Source organism: Stegostoma tigrinum, chromosome 3 (assembly GCF_030684315.1).
Source record: "Stegostoma tigrinum isolate sSteTig4 chromosome 3, sSteTig4.hap1, whole genome shotgun sequence".
In the NCBI taxonomy this organism is placed as follows: domain Eukaryota; kingdom Metazoa; phylum Chordata; class Chondrichthyes; order Orectolobiformes; family Stegostomatidae; genus Stegostoma; species Stegostoma tigrinum.
Genome location: NC_081356.1, coordinates 64271713 through 64294150, shown reverse-complemented (window position 1 = coordinate 64294150; position 22438 = coordinate 64271713). Strand labels below are relative to the sequence as shown.

The window sequence follows — 22438 nt, the reverse complement described above, 5'->3', positions numbered from 1 at the left end:
AGAGTCAACGCTATCTTTAACCAAAATTGTGCTATCTTTGTTGATTCATACTGTGTATTATGTGGCCGTACCAAGCATAAGGTCTAAAAAGAGTCTTCAAATTTACCTTCAGCTTTTTCTAATCCTATTAATATTATACATTGTTAATTTTCTCCCCTTCCCATTTGCAGAACTTCATGCATTGGAGTTATACTATCCTTTCTATCGCATACGTATTTTTGCAATTTATTTTATATTTTAAACTACTCCAAATTCATCTTCCATTCTAGTTTGGTAGCATTCACAAATTTGATAATGTGCATTAAGATTCTGAATCCAAGAATGCACTGGAAATTACAGATATTTATACAAAGGACCTGTTCTATATAGCCAGAAAAGGAAAAAAAAACACTGCATTTGTTTCAAATCAATAAAAGAGGTGACAGCTATTCATAGTTTATTTCTATAGCAACACCCTGACTAATCAATTAACCTGCCTGGTTCTTTTATTCATTCACAGGACGTAGGCATTGCTGGCTGGCCAGCATTTATTGTCCATCCCTAACTGACCTTGAACTAAGTGATCTGTCAAACCATTTCAAACTTTTCCAACATGCCTTTTTTCCAACAGTATTCAATTTCTATATTAGCAAGTAACTATCAATGATATATACACTTTACGCTCTCTAATCCTGAACATTTATCGTCCACCCTTAATTTCCCTGGAGAAAGTAGTGGTGAACTATTTTCTTGAACTGTTGCAATCCATGTGGTGTTGATACATCAAAAGTACTTGTAGGGTGTTCCAGGATTTTGACCCAGTGACGATGAGGGAATGGTGATTTACTTACAAGTCAGAATGTTGAGTCGCGTGTAGAGGGCCTTGCATTGATGGTATTCTCATGTGTTGTATTTCTAGATGGTAGTCATTGTGGGTTTAGAAGGTCCTGTCAAAGGAGCTTTCTGAATACCATAGTATATCCTATTGATTGTACTGCTACCACTGTTCGTTAACGATGAAGGGTGTGAATAGGGGGCCAGGCAAAAGGGGTGCATTCCATCGTGTTCTCTGCAGTGCCCAGTGACTGTCATAATGACTGTCAATTCCCTCTTCCTTTCTCTCAACAAGAAAATTACTAAGAATAAATAATTCACCAGATATTTAAAGTCCTTCAAGCCTGTTGGCAACTTATGTTTTTGTATCAAAGCAGAAAATTGGAGAAAGGAATAGGAGAACAGTTAATGTGTTCAGAACAATTTGTTCATGTGGAGAGTCAACACTTAGACAGGTTGAGCCAAATAGTGCATTGCTTTTTCATAGCTTATGTGCAATTACATTCTCCTTAGTGATCAACTGTTATGGAAGTGCATGTTGTTCATGCTGGCTCTGGTAATGGAAGTAGTTATTAAAAGTATGTTCTATTTTGTACTGACTCAGTTTCAAATCTGTTTTGCACATTTTATTATTTTCACCAATTATTAACAGACTGCTGTAAGATTTCTTTAGTTAATTTTTTGAATGTTTATTCCTCTACATTGAGGAAATTTGAATATTTATCCCTATAAATCCCTTCTACCTCCTCTTGTAATATTTAATAGAGTTATATTTTTCCACTAATTCACTTGTAATCTAGTTAATTTAATTAAGATTACACTAGTTTAATGAGTTTGGTGAGTCAAGTTACGTACTTAATTTTGAGACTGTACTGAACAGAAGGTTGGTTGGACTAGGGGTTGTATTCTCAGCTCTTTGAACTTGCCTTGATCACTGGGTGTAGTTTTATCTTGCCCTCAGTGCTGGTGAGATCAACAACACTGTAATTACTGATTAGGCAGACATGACAGACCAGTTTTCTCAGCTTTTTGTATGTTAGCATGCTGGTCATTCAACATTATTCCATTAACTGTTCATTTTCCACTGGTGATGTTGAGCATCCTTTGGCTTAGTTCTTCCCTTCATTTGATTTCATTATTTTAAAGGGATACATCTTGATTACAATCAGTACATATGATTCTGTGATAATAGTAAATTTGGTTGTTTTATGGTCAATGTCTGCCAGGGATTTTGGATTTGCAATTCCTGTATGTTGTTAGGGTCCAGGTCAGTTCGAGCATTGTCACTAGTTTCCATCTTAACACTGGATTATGAAATAGTCATCTGACAACTCTGAATCCAAACTCATTTGACAATTCCAAGTTCCAACTCAAACTCAATTAATCAAATCTCCAAATAAAACAGGACCATTTCTTTTGTTACCTTTTTATGCCTTCTTCAGGCAATAGTCTAGTGATATTATCACTGGACGGTTAAGCCAGAGACCTAGATTACATTCTGGAGACCTGGGTTCAAAACTGGCCATTGCAGACAGTGGAATTAGAATTCAATAAACATCTGGAATTAAGCGTCCAATGGTGACCACAGATCCATCGTTTGAAAAACCCACTTGGTTTACCAAAGTCCTTTAGGGAAGGAAACTGCCATCCTTGCCTGGTCTGGCCTACATGTGACTCCAGACCCATAGCAATGTGTTAGGTTCTTAACTGCACACCCCTCTCCCCGCAGGTAATTAGGGATGGGCAATAAATGCTGGCCTAGCCAGCGACAGTTGGTACCATTTCCTGATGAGTTAGCTGTGTCTTTATCATGAGTGACGCATAGAGCATGACAGAGAAACAGAAACTTGAATGTGTATAAATAAGTACTTTTAACATGGTAAAGCATTGGGGAATTTTATGGGACCATTAATAGGATTAACTTGTTATTTGAGTCACACAAGATATTAAAGAAATCCATATTTTTATTCCAGATTTCCACCATCCACAGTACTGCATTTTGTAAAGGATTACATGTATCAATTTAAAACCAAACTGAGCTTGAAGTAAGTCAACCAGGCCAATAGGCAACAAACCTTCTAGTCTAAACTTCATAGAGAATGGGAACTGCAGATGCTGGAGAATTCCAAGATAATAAAATGTGAGGCTGGATGAACACAGCAGGCCAAGCAGCATCTCAGGAGCACAAAAGCTGACGTTTCGGGCCTAGAACCTTCATCAGAGAGGGGGATAGGGAGAGGGAACTGGAATAAATAGGGAGAGAGGGGGAGGCGGACCGAAGATGGAGAGTAAAGAAGACAGGTGGAGAGAGTATAGGTGGGGAGGTAGGGAGGGGATAGGTCAGTCCAGGGAAGACGGACAGATCAAGGAGGTGGGATGAGGTTAGTAGGTAGATGGGGGTGCGGCTTGGGGTGGGAGGAAAGGATGGGTGAGAGGAAGAACCGGTTAGGGAGGCAGAGACAGGTTGGACTGGTTTTGGGATGCAGTGGGTGGGGGGGAAGAGCTGGGCTGTGTGTGTGGTGCAGTGGGGGGAGGGGACGAACTGGGCTGGTTTAGGGATGCAGTAGGGGAAGGGGAGATTTTGAAACTGGTGAAGTCCACATTGATACCATTAGGCTGCAGGGTTCCCAGGCGGAATATGAGTTGCTGTTCCTGCAACCTTCGGGTGGCATCATTGTGGCACTGCAGGAGGCCCATGATGGACATGTCATCTAGAGAATGGGAGGGGGAGTGGAAATGGTTTGCGACTGGGAGGTGCAGTTGTTTGTTGCGAACTGAGCGGAGGTGTTCTGCAAAGCGGTCTCCAAGCCTCCGCTTGGTTTCCCCAATGTAGAGGTAGCCACACCGGGTACAGTGGATGCAGTATACCGCATTGACAGATGTGCAGGTGAACCTCTGCTTAATGTGGAATGTCATCTTGGGGCCTGGGATGGGGGTGAGGGAGGTGGTGTGGGGACAGGTGTAGCATTTCCTGCGGTTGCAGGGGAAGGTGCCGGGTGTGGTGGGGTTGAAGGGTAGTGTGGAGCGAACAAGGGAGTCACGGAGAGAGTGGTCTCTCCAGAAAGCAGACAGGGGTGGGGATGGAAAAATATCTTGGGTGGTGGGGTCGGATTGTAAATGGCGAAAGTGTCGGAGGATGATGCATTGTATCCGGAGGTTGGTAGGGTAGTGTGTGAGAACGAGGGGGATCCTCTTAGGGCGGTTGTGGCGGGGGCGGGGTGTGAGGGATGTGTTGCGGGAAATACGGGAGACGCGGTCAAGGGCGTTCTCGATCATTGTGGGGGGAAAGTTGCGGTCCTTGAAGAACTTGGACATCTGGGATGTGCGGGAGTGGAATGTCTTATTGTGGGAGCAGATGCGGCGGAGGCGGAGGAATTGGGAATAGGGAATGGAATTTTTGCAGGAGGGTGGGTGAGGAGGTGTATTCTAGGTAGCTGTGGGAGTCACTGGGCTTGAAATGGACATCAGTTACAAGCTGGTTGCCTGAGATGGAGACTGAGGGGTCCAGGAAGGTGAGGGATGTGCTGGAGATGGCCCAGGTGAACTGAAGGTTGGGGTGGAAGGTGTTGGTGAAGTGGATGAACTGCTCGAGCTCCTCTGGGGAGCAAGAGGCGGCGCCAATACAGTCATCAATGTACCGGAGGAAGAGGTGGGGTTTGGGCCCTGTGTAGGTGCAGAAGAGGGACTGTTCCACGTAACCTACAAAGAGGCAGGCATAGCTGGGGCCCATGCGGGTGCCCATGGCCACCCCCTTAGTCTGTAGGAAGTGGGAGGAATCGAAAGAGAAGTTGTTGAGGGTGAGGACGAGTTCAGCTAGGCGGATGAGTGTGTCGGTGGAGGGGGACTGGTCGGGCCTGCGGGACAGGAAGAAGCGGAGGGCCTTGAGGCCATCTGCATGCGGAATGCAGGTGTATAGGGACTGGATGTCCATGGTGAATATGAGGTGTTGGGGGCCAGGGAATTGGAAGTCCTGGAGGAGGTGGAGGGCGTGGGTGGTGTCACGGACGTAGGTGGGGAGTTCCTGGACCAAAGGGGAGAAAATGGAGTCCAGATAGGTGGAGATGAGTTCGGTGGGGCAGGAGCAGGCTGAGACGATGGGTCGACCACGGCAGGCAGGTTTGTGGATTTTGGGAAGGAGATAGAAACGGGCCGTGCGGGGTTGGAACTTCATGTCTGGATATTTTAAGTTCTGGATTTCATTGAAATACAACTAGTCCATTTCACACCCAGTGAGTAAAGTGACTCCTGGTATAGAAAAATCCACCAACTCTTGGTCATCCAGTGAGTTAAAGGTAACTTGCAGAAAACAACTTTGCGCATGCCTTACCAAACCTGCAACAGTTGCCCCACTTAATCCTGGGTTAATTATAAGGACATAAAGAACCCAAATTTATAAGAGGTCCTAAGGCTGTCCTGCTTTACGCAGGTGCTACATTTTTCTGTAGAATGTTAAAAAAACGCATGAAAAAAATCATGTATATCATATTCACCAAAACTCTTCAGACAGCATCTCAGCCCACAACTACATCCATCTAGATAGACAAGGGCAGCAGATACATGGGAACACCACCACCTGCATGTACCCCTCCAAGGCACTCACCAGACAAACTTGGAAACATCGTGCTCTTTCTTCAGAATAATTGTAACAAAATCCTGGAATTCTCTCCCTAACAGCATTGCGTGTCTACCCAGCACATTGATTGCAGTGATTCAAGGCGGCAGCTCACAACCACTTTCTGAAGGGAAACCAGAGACTAGGATTAAGTGCTGGTCCAGCCGGTGACAACATTCCACAAGGGAATGGCAGCTTGGACATTTTTAAAAACTTTTACGATTGCAAGAGTCTTAATTGATTGGGTAAGTCTGATACCTACAAGAAGTGGGAATCAGTATTTGTTGACCATAATGAATGTGTCTACTAGATTTCCAAAGGCCATTCCATTATACAGTAACACAGCTAAAAGGGCTGTAGAAGAGTTACTCGATTTATTTTAAACAAGATTTGGACTACTCACAGAAATACAATCAGATCAAGGGTCAAATTTACAAAATTAGTCAAGGAAGTTTTGGATAACTTGGGAATAAACCAATTCAAATCCACTGCATACTATCCAAAATCGCAAGGAACATTAGAAGAGAGACATAAAACTTTAAAGGCCAGGTTGAGGGCTTATGGTCAAATCTATCCAGAAGACTGGGATAAAGGAATTCTATTTGTACTTAATGCAATTAGGGATGCAGACCATTTGAATTAGTTCTACAGGCATGAGGATCAGTGAAATTAAAAAAAAATTGGTGAGTCAGAGTTCAGAGACTACATATTTAGATTATGCGACAAATGTTAGGGAAAGGTTAAATAGAGTGGGTGAGTTGGCTAAACAGCATTTAAAAGTAGCACAGCATGTGATGAAACAGGTATCAGACAAGACTTCTAAAATTTGCAATTTTGCTAGTGAAGATGGAGTGGTAGTGTTACCTCCTCAAATTCTGGGAAGGATGCTGCTTTTATCACTACCTGAGGTTTTTTAAAATTACCTAACATGCATAACATGTCTGACAAAATTCACCCAGGTCTCCGTGCAGTCTAGGCCAATAAAAATGTTTTTGTAGTTTGGCTTGAGCTTTCCATGCTCCCAAATGGTAATTCATATGATACTGCAATACCACCTTTCTTTAGCCCCACCGGTTATACACCCTGATGAACTTCTGCCCATTTTTCGTCTGCCTGAATATATGATGGTCTCCATTTTCGTGTCAAGACTTCATTATTAAGACATTAACATTTTGGGATACACTCATTCTACTTCTGTGTATGCTTTTTGATACAACAGCTTTAGTTTTTCATCTTTCTGTTGTATTTCAGCTGAATTCTCTAAACTAAAAATATCCACTTTGTCCCTACCTATTGTTGTTTTTGTTTGATCAAATGGTTGAGAAAAATAATTTCTGATAATTGAACTTCAACTTCCTTATCTGTACTCCTTGATTTCTCCTTCAGTTTCAACTTGTGGCTTTGTGACCTTGTTACCACACAATCAGGTAAAGCCCCAAGATCTACTTCCTTTAACACCTCAGTTGTCTGATTTTCCACTGGCTTTTCAACCACAGGCATCAATCCCACCAATTGTATCTTTACTGAGGATAAACTGTAATTCTGAAAACAAAAATTTCTCTCTTAACTGCAAGCACCATTTCACCAGGCTCTCCAACCTCACCTTATGGTGAGAACAGTAGTGTTCTATTGTATGAATTCCATATATAACTGCTTATTCTGACAATAATCCTGTCAAATTATGTACCTTCTGTTCTCACCATCAAGGTTGACTTGCTGCTGTATCTCAATTTTAATTTCTTTACCTGCTTTTCTTGGCATATATGAGTAAACCTTACCCACACAGTTATTTAAAGAGATTTGGCAGTTTCTTCTCTACCAACCCTGATCAGTTTGTATGTTCTGGTGCAGCTTTTTAGCATCCACTGTATTTTCCATCACCACATCAACAAAACTCATTGGCTTATTCTGTTTTTCCCACATCTGTCTTTCCTGTCCTTTTTCTAGACCACCAGCACTGTTGCTTCATGTGGCCTACTTTATTACAGGGAAAACACCTGAGCTTTTTCACTTCATTTTCCCCCCCTCATGCATTTCCTAGTTTACCAAAGATTGGAAATCTTTAGTCAGATGTCCTTTTCCCTTATCATCTGAGGATTTCTCTTTTCCCCCACTTTCGATCCCTGACAGGTTGAAATGGATGTCAGAAGCCAAACTTAGATTTATGAACCAACTTCTAATCATTCCCCATTTCTGCTGCTAATCTTGTCATCTTAGCAGCAAACCTGGACAATGCTGGAGCATATTTAAATAGAGCACAACCAGGCCTTTGGCTAGGATGGGATTGTTCCCTGTCACTGACCTCATCACAACACCTATCTTTTATCTCTACCTCACCATTTTAAGTTGACTGGGTTTTCATTTCCAACTCCCAAAATTCAAAGACTCTCTTTTTTCCCTTTCTTCTGGTAGGGTCTTCCTTTCATTTTCATTTTCCTCTGCTAGAGCTGTTATCTCTTTCTGCTTTTCTTCTTTCAATCATAATTCAAACTGCTTCACTTCCTCTTCTCTTTATTTTTCAATGTTGCCTCTAATTTAAGCTGCTCCATTTGCAATTGAATTTTAGCCATTTCCAAAAGATTCTGATGGCATTTCTGGCTATTGTAAATGGTGAGCAGTTACTGCAATTACCTCCCCTTTTTGCACAAAAGGCAACCCCAACTCCAGCTTGTCTGCCAATTCCAAAAGATTTGCCTTGCTCTTTTTCTATAAAATTTCAGAAGTGACTTTTTTCCATCCTAAGCAAACTCAGTGACTGAAAGAACCATTACTATGCAAGGCATACCCTACTTAAACTAAATGAATACAACACTCCAAAAGAGAATACCAATATTCACCACTCACTGCCTTTGAATCCAATAATCCTAAACCCAACCTGGAATTAGAGATTTAAATCCTGACGAGCCCCCAGTTTGTTATGAACCAGATCAAATGCCCTCAAAATATATTAAGGTAGCTAGACACCACCTTTTTCTTATTTTTAAAGGCAGGTGTAAGGTATTGTGTTCCATTTGTAGTTTGGTCAAAATACCAGGCTTGAAGGAAAACAATTTATTCTTACACTAAAGTTAAAATACAAGCAAAAGTAAGAAGAATTGGATTAATTTAACTCTACTGGAAATCTTAACTTAGTTAACTACTAAACAGCTACTGTTCCAATATAGTAACTTGCCACAAACGTACCCATGGCAAAGGCAAATTTAGTAAAATAGATTGTCCAATGCAATTTTTCAGTCCAGGAGGAAAGAACAAAATGACAAAATTCTGGCAGAGAGAGAGAGAGAGAGAGAGAGAGAGAGAGAGAGAGAGAGAGAGAGAGTTCTAGCATTTTCCTGTAGCAGGGAGAGCTGTATAACCACTTCCAAACCCCAACAGTTACTGAAAGTTAAACTAAAATCCTGGTTCTGTGGGAGGTTGACCTTGTCCATTCTTGCTGCTTCTTTTATTCCAACTTAAAAAAAACCTTAGAGTTCTCACAAGCCGTTTACTTTATTGGCTTGGAGCAGACCACTCGATTCCTCTGGCTCAACCTCTCTTCATTTAAAAAACAAACCAAAATACACCTCTTAAAGCCAAAGCATCATCATAAACTCTCTCCCTTCACATTCAGTAATTATTACCATCGCTGAATCCCGAAGCCCCATTGAAAACCTCCTGGGGAGTTGCCATCGACCTGAAACTGAACTGGACTAGCCAAATAAATACTGTGCTTCCAAGAGCAGTTCAGAGGCTTGAAATTATGCAGCAATAACTCACCAACTGACTCCATAATGTCTGTCCATCTTCTACAAAGCACAAGTCAAAACCGTGAAGGAATGCCATCCAGGTGCGTAATGCTTGCAGCTCCAATAACACTGAAGAAATTGATCACCATCCAGGCGAAAGCAGACTATTAGATTGGCACCCTATCTACGACCTCCAACCTTCACTGCTCTGTCACCAACATACAGTGGCAGTATCATCTACCATAAGATGTATTGCAGTAACTCACCAAGGCTCCAACAATAGATCTTTCCAAACCCATTATCTTGACTATTTTGAAGTATAAAGGCAGTAGGTAGCAGTCTTCCCAAGCATCTACAAGTTCTCCTCCTAGCTAACATATCATCTTGTAGTATATTGCAGTTGCCTCAGTAATATTACATCAAAATCCTAGAACTCTCTTCTTAACAGCACTGCAATATCTCTCCCCACAGACTACATCAATTTAAGAAGGCAGTTCACCACCAGCTTCTCGAGCAATTAAATGAGCAACAAAAGCTGGTGTAATTAGCGATGCCAGCTTCCCACGAATGAAAAAGTTATAAACTAATGATGTCAGTTTAATGTATTGATCTGGCCTCAGTAATTTGTGACACCAAAATTGGTGAGAATTTGTCATCTTGAGGAAATGAAATAATGCCTAACTTAAACATTCCACGCATACAGCAAGCAGTTTTCTGTGTGCTCAGTTCTAGGATGTGTACTTATTTGTCTTGTCTTACCTCAAAGTCAAAAATGCTTCCGAGTCAATAAAATACCTTTCACTGTAATCAGGATTGCCATGTAGGGCCTAAATTGCAAACAGCTCGTTCCAAAAAAAGGTAGCATTTAGGTAAATAAACAAAGAAGCTAATTTTGGTGCTAGTTGGTAGCATTGATAATCTGGAGGTAATTGCTGCTCTAAAGTGCAAAGCTCATTAAGTTGATGGAAATGGTTCCTTCCAGTAGTACATCATCAATATGATATTGCTATATCAAAAGGCTCATTTGCAACCCTGTTTCTTGCAATGGAGATCAGAATTTCTTAAAGTCTCACTGATTTCTATTGATGCATTAAAACATATTTGCATTTTTGGATAATAAAATGTGAGGCTGGATGAACACAGCAGGCCAAGCAGCATCTCAGGAGCACAAAAGCTGACGTTTCGGGCCTAGACCCTTCCCGAAACGTCAGCTTTTGTGCTCCTGAGATGCTGCTTGGCCTGCTGTGTTCATCCAGCCTCACATTTTATTATCTTGGAATTCTCCAGCATCTGCAGTTCCCATTATCTTTGCATTTTTGGATTTGTCATTGACTTTTTGGGGCTGGATCCGAGTTTAATCCAAACGTTGAAGCTGATTTTCTATAATTTAATTTGCTGATCTTAAAAGTTGCTCGTTATCTGAAAATGGCCCCACTAGCTTTTCTTTAGAATTTTTTATAAATCTAAGGGAGAATCAAGAGAGTCCAATGGGTATGAGCCATGTATCCCTACATCAGTGGATCTACAGCAATCAGGCAGTGGCAGACCATGCAGTGTTATTGATAATGTCGTGAGCAGCAACCTGCTTACGAGTGCTAGGAAGGTGGAAGGCAGAATCAGAACTTTGTTTTGTCAAAATTTGCCATTTTCTGCTGGCAGACATTTAAACTTTCTCCATAGGTGGGAATAGACTACCATCTTCCACTTCCTTCTATCTCTAACCAACTAATCCCCATCGCTAGCCTAACCCAATTTCTTTTTGTGTTTCCCCAAAATTTTCTTTCTAATCAACCTGTTCATAATTGTTACAACATCGCTAGTTTATAATTTTTTCATTCATGCAATGTCAGCATTGCTAATTAAGTTAGTGTTTATTGCCCATTTAATTGCTGTTGAAAAGTTGTTGGTGAGCTGCTGCCTTAAACTGCTGCAGTCTGTGGGGAGAGGGATACTCAGTGCTGTTCTTGGTGGTCTCCTTTCACACCACATCAAAATGTTTACCTCCTGCATCTGAAAATATGGAAGAAAAAGATAGTGGGAGAAACAGCTGTATAAAAACCATAGAACAGAAACTGTAATGGACTAGCCATAAGAATACTGTGGTTACAAGAACAGCTTAGGGACTAGGAACAGAGTAACTTGCTTCCTGACTGTCCTCCACATACAATGCACACGTTAGGTGTCTGTGTATACGCACCATCAGCCTTGATTACTGCAGTTCTATCAACACTTGGAGGTTGATGTCATTCAGGGCAAAGCAAGCCATTTGACTAGCTTCCATGCAGTCCCTTCTTAATTTGTACACACTGCTACCACTGTATCATCTAAAAGGCACACACCAAAACTACTTCACCACCATACAAATCTGCAACCAACATTGCCTAGAAGGACAAGGGTAACAGCCCCATGCAAACACCACCACCTGCAAGTTCCTGTCACTCACTATCCTGACTTGGGGGAAAAAAAATCACCATTTATTCACTGTCACTGAATTAAAATCCTGGAACTCCCTCACAGTAACAGCAACACCAAACACTGTTTGTGCCAAATGGACTGCTGGAGTTCAAGAAAGTAGCACAACATCACAACCTCCAGGCAATAAAGGTAGGCCTAACTAGTGATGCCAACGTCAAAAGATGAATTTTTTAAAAAATGACCAAGATGGTCTGAAAGGGACAAAATATTTTGAAATCGGAAAAGTTTTTAAAAATGTGCAAGCTGCCATTCCCTTGTGGAATGCTGTTGTCACTGGCTGGACCAGCACCTAATACTAGTGGGAGTGAACCTTTAAAGGCAAGGTTTAGTGGGCCTCATCAAATCAGAAAGAAATTGAACGAGATTAATTACTTGATAACTCAATTCTGAAACAGTGAGCTGTGTCAGCATTAAACAGGAGTCCTATTACATGTCAGCCTGAATATGCAATACATGTAGTTTTAAGTTAGAGGCTCTGACATATTAACAAGCAATTTCTTTACTTCAGAATAATAGCTTCAGGGTAAGTGTATAGTTGCACCCTTCAGATCTCGACCGATTCTAAGGAAACCCAGCACTTAGAACATAGCATACCAAAATATATCCAAAAATGTCGTAAGTGATAAAGTTAGATTAACAAATCCACACCTTGTATACATTTAAGGACTTATGCCATCATACAAAGTTCATTTTGAGCTGAGGTTAAATTGAAATTGACGATTATCACTGCCTTACTCCAACACCTGGGCCTAAAATATTTATGAATGGCATTGCAACACGTGAAGGATACAAATGAGGTTGAAAATACCTCAGCTCAGGAAATTTCAAACAACTTTGTCACTAGATATTTGCTAATCAACTATTCAGAAATGTTCAGACATACCTCTGGAGTAAGTGGGACTTGAACACAGGATGTCTGACCCAGAGATGGGAAAACTACCGTTGCCCAAAAGTAATTTGTATTTTAATCAAGAAACTGTAGTATAAGAGGGGACTATACTTATGCTAATCATTAGTCATCTTCAGATGCTGTCAGATTGCTGGTAGCTGAAACCCAAGACAATGCTTCAGGATGAGAATCTAATAAACATTTGAGATAACATGGTGTGAAGCTGGATGAACAGTGGGCCAAGCAGCATCAGAGGGGCAGGAAAACTTGATGGGTTCCAACCCGAAAAGTCAAGCTTTGTTCATCCAGCTTCACACCGTGTTACCTCAGATGCTCCAGAATCAGCAGTTCCTACTATCTCTAATAAACATTTATTGGCTATTTACAACTGCATGATTTACAGCTTTCTTTAATCAAATACATGCATGCCCTAGTCATAGTATTCAGGCAGAGAGAACTTGCAAGTTAAACAAATTTACAAATTTGCTATTTTCTACAGATTCTGTAAGACTGGAATAGGTAAGAGAAATTTTCAATAAATTTGAGCCTCAACTGAAGTCTCTATAACTGAAAGGAAAAGCCCAAATATTCTTTGGAAGATGTATTATTTGAGTAGTCCAGAATAAGTCTCATTGTGCCTTGATTCTGCAATAAGCATGTTGAAACAGTGTATTTGAAGGGCTATAAAGCTAACTCCTCAATTGTAAGATTTGAACAAAAAAAAGTCAATGTTTGTAATTTACACTCTTAAAAAAGGAAGATAAAGGGAAACCTCACAGAAGTCTGATCTTTAGTAGCAATGCAATTGCTCAGCCTCAAGTTCACCTCAGCATTTGATGTGCCAATCTGCATTAAAACCATTACTTCTCTCTTGCTGCATATTCTCCCCAGCAGACTTAATCTCTGCTCCCTTAAAGTACAGGCAACACAGACTTGAAAGGCCATTCTAGACATCTAGTTCATCATTCACTGCCAGACCTGGTTCAATCACTTAACGTATTGCCATATCCTGCTCTCCTCTATTAAAACTGCAAGCATTACCACAGGCTATTTTCCTTGACTGCAATCTGTCCCCTTAAGCCACCCTTGTGCTATTCCCTGCAAGAATGCAAGGAGCTCATGGGCTTCCTCGTCACTAAGATTCGGACGATAGTATCAGCATCCTGTGCATTGCCCTTACATTTAGCTAGGTCATTGGTCAAACTATCAATGCTCAGTCTACCATAATCCTGACTCTCATCTTCGTCTAATTTCTCTCCTACTTCCCCACAAATCCTCTCTAAGTTCACCTAGCCATGAGATCGATCTGCTATTCACATGATCTTGCTCCCACTACACTGCTTGACCCAACTTCCCTTCCTGACCCAACCTAGCCGATGTAGTAAATCATTCCCACTTTTCAGGTTCCATCCACTCTCTAACTTTGCCATCATCACTCATTGTCTCAAAAAAAACCTTGACCTTAATGGCCTTGCAAACATTTGTCTTATCTTCAACTTTCCTTTCCAAAATGTCTTGAACACATTGTTATGTCCTCATCTTTCCTAGAACTCCATGTTTGAATGAGATTTTCACCCTGCCAGAGTACCAAAAGAACTTTCATCAATGTCACAAGTAGCACCCTATTTGACTAATAACAAAGCTCATCATCCCCTTGGCCTATGTGCAATATTTGATAGTTTATATCTCCATCATCATCCAAGTTGATGGGTCGGTCTTACCTGATTCCATTTTTATCCATCTAATCATGAGAATCAGCTTCCCATATTTCCAAGTCAGTTGCAAGTCCCAAGCCCTGAATCTAGCTGCCTGGATCATATCCACCTCTTGCTCTTCTTTTCTAAGGCAATCCCTCAAACATTTCTCTTCAAATAAGCTTTGTTCATCTGACATAATATCTCCTTGCATAACTCAGTGTTACATATCCCTTCATCATGCTCCTGAGGAAACCCTGGAAAGTTTCACAACTTTAAAGATATTGTATAAAATAAAAATTGTTGGGCTTCAGAATTTTCTATTAGGTTTGATGACTAGAATCAGTTTAATGTTAAGGGAGTTAGAAATATATGAAAGTTAAACACATTTGAATAATTGAAATCCATGGAAAATTTTAAAGGATTGACTGAATTTGTTTTTGGTAGAAATAAAGGTCCATTGATTAATTTCTTTATTGTGAAGCTGGGACAATGATTCAAAAGGACTGGGTAGGTAGGCCTGCAGGAATGTTCTCACTGACTGTAAATGTCCTTTAAATTTGCAATTTTAGCACAGTAATGTCCCTTTGGGCTGTTCACAACTACCGTTTTCAATATTTGTGACCCCTCCATACCTGATCTATTTAGTATTTTCAAATAAAAGCAGCTGACAATATTCAGGAAGGCAACTTCAAATTCTGTGCACATTTTAATCCCATTTTTTCTTGAAAACTTAAGGTATCTATCATGGCTCATGTACCAAATTTTGGTAATAATTATTGTTTGCATCAACTGTATTCATCTGACATAATGCATTCCCTTTGAAAACATTTGGACAAGATTGTAAGGACATATTTTTCATTCCAAAGCACACAATTACTTCCTTTAATATCAGCATTAGCGAGTGTATCACACCAAGAACCCAACAGGAGTGTACCTCTGATAAATGTAATTTCACAGCCCAATTCTTCACACAAAGTTTCCATGGCTTTCATGTGACTCAAGTGTGACTACAATCATGTTGCTGCAACTCCCAATACTATCAGGAGGCAATTTAATCTGCAAAAATTCTGCCAGGAGAAATTTCCTGAGAACAGCAACTAATATTTATGTACATCAAAACATAGAAAACAGGAGCAAAAGTAGGCCATTTGGCCCTTGTTATTCAGTATGATCATGGTTGTTCATCTAATTCAGTACCTTATCCTGCTTTCTCTCTACATCCTTTAGCACTAAGAAATAAAACTTCCTTCTTGAACGTGTTCAATGTTTTATCATCAGCCATTTTCTCTGGCAGGAAATTCCATAGCCGCACCACTCTAGGTGCAGAAATTTCTCTCCATCTCAGTCCTAAATATCCCATATTCTTCAACTATGCCTCCTGATTCTGGGCTCCTGGGTCATTGGGAACATTACTCCTGCATTTGCCTTGTGTAGCTCCATCAAAATTTTATAGGTTTCTATGAGATTCCTCCACATTCTCCTGAATTCAAATGAATATAGTCCTAACCAATCTAATTTCACTTTATGTATCAGTCCTGCTATTCCAAGCAGCAGTCCGGTAAATCTTCATTGCACTCTCTCCATAGTCTGAACATCCTTCCTGAGAAAAGGAGACTAAGTCAGTACTCAAGGTGTGGTCTCATCAATACACTATACAATTGCAGCAAGCTATTCCTGCTCTTGTACTCAAAACCCCTTGCTATGAAGGTCAACATAGCATTTTTTTCTTCACTGCCTGCTACAGGTGCATCCTTACTTCAGTGACTGATGTACAAGGATACAGAGGCGAACGTTGTACTTTCCCCTTTCAGACAATAAACCAATTCACATTTATCTACTTTATACTTCATCTGCCATGCATTTATCCACTCAACTTATCCAAATATCACTGAAGCACCCTGCATCCTCTTCTCAGTTTGCCCTTCCACCCAGCTTTGTGCCATCTGAAAACTTGGGCATTTACATTTAATTTCCTCATCTAAATCATTAGTGTATATGAATACAATGCACTGATCCCCATGGTATTCTACTGGTCACTGGCTGCTTCTCAAAAAAGTGACCCATTTACTGCTCTTCTTTGTTTCCTGCCTGTTAGCTCGTTCTCTATCGATGTCAGTATACTACTCCCAATACCATCTGCTTTAACTTTACATGCTAATCTCTTATGAGAGACCTTTACTGGCAAACCTTCTGAAAGTCCAAGTAAACCACGTCCACTGGTTCCCCCTTATCAACTCTTATATCCTCAAAAAATTCCAATGTTAGTCAAGTATGATTTCCTTTCCCGAAATTCATGCTGACATTATCCAGTCCCATTACTGTTTTCCAAGTGCTCTGCTATTAGTGCTATTTTTAATATTTAGTGTAATGAAACACAGAACAGCCTTTCATAGGAGCATTATTAAAGCCATATATAATAGTCAGCCAAATAAGCAGCTATTAGGTCAAATGATCAAAATCTTGACCAAAGTGGTAGATCTTAAGCAACCTCTTGAAGAAAAGGATTGCGGTGCAGATGTTTTAGGGTGGGAAATTCAAAAGTTGGGCATGAGACAACTGAAAAAGTGTATACCCCACAATGAACTGAATTAGAGAATCATCCAATTTGGATCAGATTCCTATATCCAACACAGGTGAGATGAAAAGTTACATGATTATCTATCTGTCATACCCCCTTTTATAGCACTAGTTATAAAAGTATGGTAAGTAAATCATTTACATTCCTAAAACCTCTGAGAAACTACACAGGAATAGCAAATGTGTACATCAAATGGGTAAGGTGGTCTGTGTGAGAGAAGGTGCACATCTGTGGGTGAGGGGAATAGGGCGTCAGGCAGATGGGTGAGAGGAACAGGGCAGCAGGCAAACAGGTGAGGGGATAAGATGCAGCACTTGCTGAACAATCTTGAGTGTAATAATAAATAGAGACGAAATTTAAGATAGTCTGTCAAACTCGTGATATTTATAGATGTCACATAAATTCAGATGCAAGGACGTGTTGTCCTCAAAAAAATGAATCCACTTAAGCTTTAAAATGTGTTTTTTTTTAAAATGACCTGACAAAACAGAAAACAATCTTTTTTAAAAAAATAACTTTCTCCATGGCAATACCTTTACCATTGAAAGTTGAACTGCCAACCAGTGGGCACTGTTTTTCTGATTAAATTATTTGATCAAAAGAAATCTGACATTTTGATATTTGTCCTTGGTGCAAAAACAAAAGCGCCTTTGTAACATGGCTGTTTTTGTTTTGCAATATTCAAGCTCTAAATACCAAATGACTGTGAAAAAAGTATCAGAAACAGCAACATTTTATTTGCTTCCATATCTGTTTTCATATCATGTATATTTTCCATTGAAAACTTACTAGTGAAAGGGCCTGATTATTATAGCAATTAAGTAGTAAAGTTAGAATGAACATGTAGAGCACTAAAAATTCAAATATTCATTTTATTGAACATACAATCCATGACAAGGGACAAATCTTTTTTGTGCTACTACATTGATCAGTTTTTTTCCCATGAGAGTCTGAAGGACAATTATTAATTTCACGTGCTGAAAAAATACTGGATAATATTTTTATAATGTGAAGACAAAATCAGTGGAATAAAATTTTACTCCAAGTACAGTATCATGAAAAGCAGTTGAGAAGAAAAATACAACCAGGAGACATCAAATGAAACCAGTACAAAATTATGGCCAAAAAATACTATATTTGTAACCAGCAAGATCATTTGGGGCATTAATGTACAACATTAGTCTTTTCCAAAAACTATTTCCCTTCCCCAAACAATGACAATACATGCATTTAAGTGGCAATTTAAAAACAGCAAATATGTTTTTTTTTACAATATTGCATGTTAAAATTAACAGGAATTAAATATACAAGTCCTACCAGAACATTTAAAAGAATGTGGCACTACAAGAAATTGCCCATGGCACATACTGTTTCACTTTACTGTGATTTAGATGTCTTCAATTCTATATTATTAGGAGCAGAATTGATCTGGCAGCCATAATGCCATTCACAATTTTCAATTTAAGTATTTAATTTCTTAACAACTTTTAGTTTCTCTGCTGAAAGCGCCGATGAGCTAAAATCCTTGAAGACTAATTGATTGAGCAGTTTAAAAAGTAAATGAAGGCAGGGCTTTTGTAGGCCAAATTAACATACTTAATGTACATTGTATTCAATTACAAAAATGTAGATGTTACAAGAATCGACCAAGCCACTGGTCATCCTTACACCTTTACATACAGCATGCCTAACTTCATTTATTTGTTTGCACTTAGTGACATGAATTGGTAAATAGCAAGTACCTGCTGGACTTGGCTTTACTTCATTTGACAGTATAATGTCTTTCTTTGTTCACAGGAATTAATGACATTGCATTGGTCCCTCCAGTGCATTACTGATAAAGTAAAAGCCAACATCTAACTTTCAATTCTGACACCCAACACAGCACACACGTTTTAGAGGCTCTCTCTTGTCTTAGGCTTCAATTCTGAGGCACAAAGTTCTTGACTCCACTGCCATAAGGCATAAAACACAAATTTAAAATGTATCTACTGGTAATACAGACCTTCTGTATAATGTAAACTACGAGCAACTCCATCAGAGACACTACAGCTACAAGAATTTAGATATGGTATTCCCCAAAATACAAACTTTGATCTAAAACACTTTCTTAATTTAAGGAATTATGGCAAGTTGGTTTCTTTTATACATGACAAGATCCTGAAGCCAATTTTTTTGATTGCTTCATGGGCGGAGTCATTGATTAAACTTTGTACACATACTTTCTGGGAGAGAAAGGACAGATTTAAATTTTATCAGAAGGAATTCTTTGATCAGAAACCCATGTGATGTATATTAATCAGACTACTACACTATGATAATTATCTTGACTTACAAAAAGAAAATATTTTAAACCCTAATTGAGAAAAAACTGGCAAAAATTTACATTCGCTTCTCGTAAAAAAAAGTAAATAACATTATTCAAAATGCAAATTAGCTATAAGACTTACAATACAATTACATAGATATATATTATCAATACAGCACATTCAATCTGCCAAAATTATCACAAAGCCAATATGGATGTGAGCGCATGTGTGCACATATATATAATATATATACGTATTCACACACAATTATTACAAGATTATAATTACACTATGCCTACAGCCAAGTTTTACAAATTATAAGAGCTTTGTCTATGAAAGCACAAATGTATGTTTGATGGAGGTGCAGGAATGGAGGGAGACAAATCACTGACCATTAACTTTGGTGCTCCATAGAAACAAAAGTTACTCTTTTGAAGCAGGAAACCATGCACAAAAACATATCATCTCTGATAATGGACAGTACAGATAACTTTAAATTAGCTACCTGAACCATCGATAATCTATGTTAACAGCTCAAAAAACAAAAAAATCCTGAAAACTAGCAAGTTAAAGGAACACAGTCATGTCTGTTCAAATATCTGCTCTTTAAACAAAGTCACCAAAGCCTAGAAACAGATTTTGAAAGGAATGAAAATAATGACACAGGTTTATTTACTAGGACATTATGGAATAGGAAAACCATTCTGGTTTAAAATGAGGGATCTGGCAGGATTTAATCAAAACATAATCACAGTACCTTTCAACATATGTGTAAAAAAGTTAGGATACAAAATTGGTCATGGACACTGATCTGCCTATGTCAAAGAATAATACAGTTAATGGCAAATATTACATAATGTGGAAGAGCACCATTTTATTTTCTTCACTTGTTTTGGCATGTGTCCAAGAAACGGCTTTTAGAAAAACCCAGGAGTTGATACTGCAATGTTATTTGCTTACCATTCATCTTCTGCTCAAGTGCAGTCACTATTGTGGTATGAGCCACATGATTTTAAGCATTTTGAGTAAAGCAATTTTTATCCATTAAAACTTCAAAAACATTGAAAATGCCATGAGTGGCAATATTAAAACTTCTTCACTTAAAGCCAAAGAAGTAACATTTAAAGACTACCCTGGTGCAAATTAAGTACGTCAATGATGTCTCCATCTACAGTTCTAAGGAGAAAGACCCAAGCAGAGATTCCAAAACAATCAGCAAATGTAGTGTAGATAACATTTTGTTTGGCAACTTTCAGTAAAACAAGTCTAGTAAATAGCAATAGAATGGCACATAATAAATAGAAATTCAACCCCATATACTGTTTTACAAGTACACAACATTCTCAATATTGTACTCTTACCTACATCTATCCATGTTTTTGGGAATCCAAGTGTGGCAACATTTACAGATGAGCAATCACCTATTGCTTTATGAGCTCCCATATTTATAGCTTAAGATGAAGACAAATTGCTTAGTTTGAAAATTGATGATTAAATTATACATATCAATAATTTAAAAATCACAGTACCGATACTTTTCATCTATCAGGAAAGAAGTACGATAATTATTCCATTGGTAGCTTGGTATCTGCCAAAAACATTACAATTTTTACTGTGTACCATTGAGCTTTAAGAGGAACAGATGACAAAAAAGGGACATTGTACCTCAAGTATTCCTTTGGGGAAAAGGAAAGGAAGGGGCGTGCTTGAAGAAGCAAAAAACCCTACCTTCAGAGTGCTGAAATCAGAATTTACAAGTGAAAAGTGAAAATTTTACACAAAGTCACAAAGTTTTGCCTAAAAAGTGGACGAGTGCTGCGAAGGTGTGTCAGCATCTTTTGCCCCATTTTTGTTAAATAAAATCATAATATTTACTAAATCTCTGTGGAAGCGCACAGAGTCCAGAATGGCAATAAATTAGCATTATGCAAATTATTTTCACAGATAATACAGTTGCTCTTGTTTTGTTTCCACCAAGTCAGTTAGTAAACTAGACCAGGTTATATTCCTTTAGGTTTAATTGTAGGATAGTGTCCTTGACAGCAGCAAAGACAAACCGTATATTCTCTGTATCTGTAGCACACGTGAAGTGAGAGTAGATAATTTTGTCACTATCAGGATTCAGGTCCACAAACATCTTCAAAATAAACTCCCTCGCTGCTTGTGCATCTCGCTGTGGTCCTGTTAATGAGATAATTTGAAAGAGTATACAGTTATTTAATATCTCCAGACATTGATGTAACAATGGCTTTGATACGTTTGAAGCATAGACAATTCAAAGTATACTGTTCATGTTTTAAGTAGACAAAGAGCTTTTAATGTAACTTAAATATTTCTACACATAAGTAAACTGTCAAATAATCTACAAAGTTACCCATAAAATGCTTCAATTTATAATGCAATTCATATCTTTAATAACAAAGGCTGCTGATCAGAGTACATAACCTGGAGTGACAACTCAGTGCAATACCATGGATGTACTCCAAAGTAAGAGGTGCTATCACTATCGTCTGAATGCAATCTGAAACCACAATCCTGTTTACCAGATCCTTTGGTCCAGGTAGATTTTATAGATCCAATGCCTCTATATACAAGAGCCAAGCGTTCTTTAAATATCCTGGCTAACGTTAGTTCCCATCCCAAACAATGAATGGCATTTTCCCCATTTTCAGCTGAAGTATTCTGTCGACTGAGATTCCTGGTGCCCAGCCTGCCACATCAGGGCAACATTTCCTCATACAATCATTTTACTTTTTCCAAAAACACAAAAATGTTAAAGGTTACAGAAAGTGAGTAAGATACATGGATCAAACAGTGTAATTGGAGAAAAACACAAGTGTAGACTTGATGTTGTTTGTGTGTTGTCTCCCTGAACAAAAGGATGTTTGTGAATTGGAGATTAGTTTAAATCACCAGTTGGGATATTCCAAGTGTGCCACAACGCTGAGGATAGATTGCAGGGAAGATTTATTTTTGAACTTGAATTTTAGCTGCATGATTTTCTCAGACAAGCGTGCAGTTGAATACTGAATCAGGAGTTAAAGGAGGAGTCAGAGCAAACAGCTATCTTGAAAAAAAATAGCAGTGATTCTGATTCAGCCTTTCTAAGCAAGGTGGTGGGGACCCATTCTTGTGAACTGTTGGAGAGTTTGCTTAGCTGAATGCTAGTGGAAGAACCAGAAGAACTCTAACATTTCAGAGGAGAATCTAAGTGAATTCCTAGAGCTGTGTTGTGCCCTGGTTTGGTCCCAGGAGAGTGAAGGAACACTTAGCATTTTGTAAAGTCTTGGAAACACGTGGGTGGAAATAAAATTTGAAGGGAGTTTTGTTTTGAGATTCT

The 22438-nt window shown here is 39.1% G+C and overlaps 1 protein-coding gene across 2 annotated transcripts in view; it reads right to left on the bottom strand.

Moving 5' to 3' along the window:
• Nucleotides 1–17643: 17643 nt before the first annotated feature.
• The window catches only part of LOC125450906 (guanine nucleotide-binding protein G(q) subunit alpha), a 193676-nt gene continuing 188881 nt past the window's right edge, over nucleotides 17644–22438 (bottom strand). For both annotated transcript variants that reach the window (XM_048527281.1, XM_048527280.2), the window contains exon 7: nucleotides 17644–21279. In XM_048527281.1, the coding sequence (XP_048383238.1) occupies nucleotides 21089–21279 (191 nt within the window). In that variant the 3' untranslated portion in view covers nucleotides 17644–21088. The remainder of the gene's footprint in view (nucleotides 21280–22438) is intronic.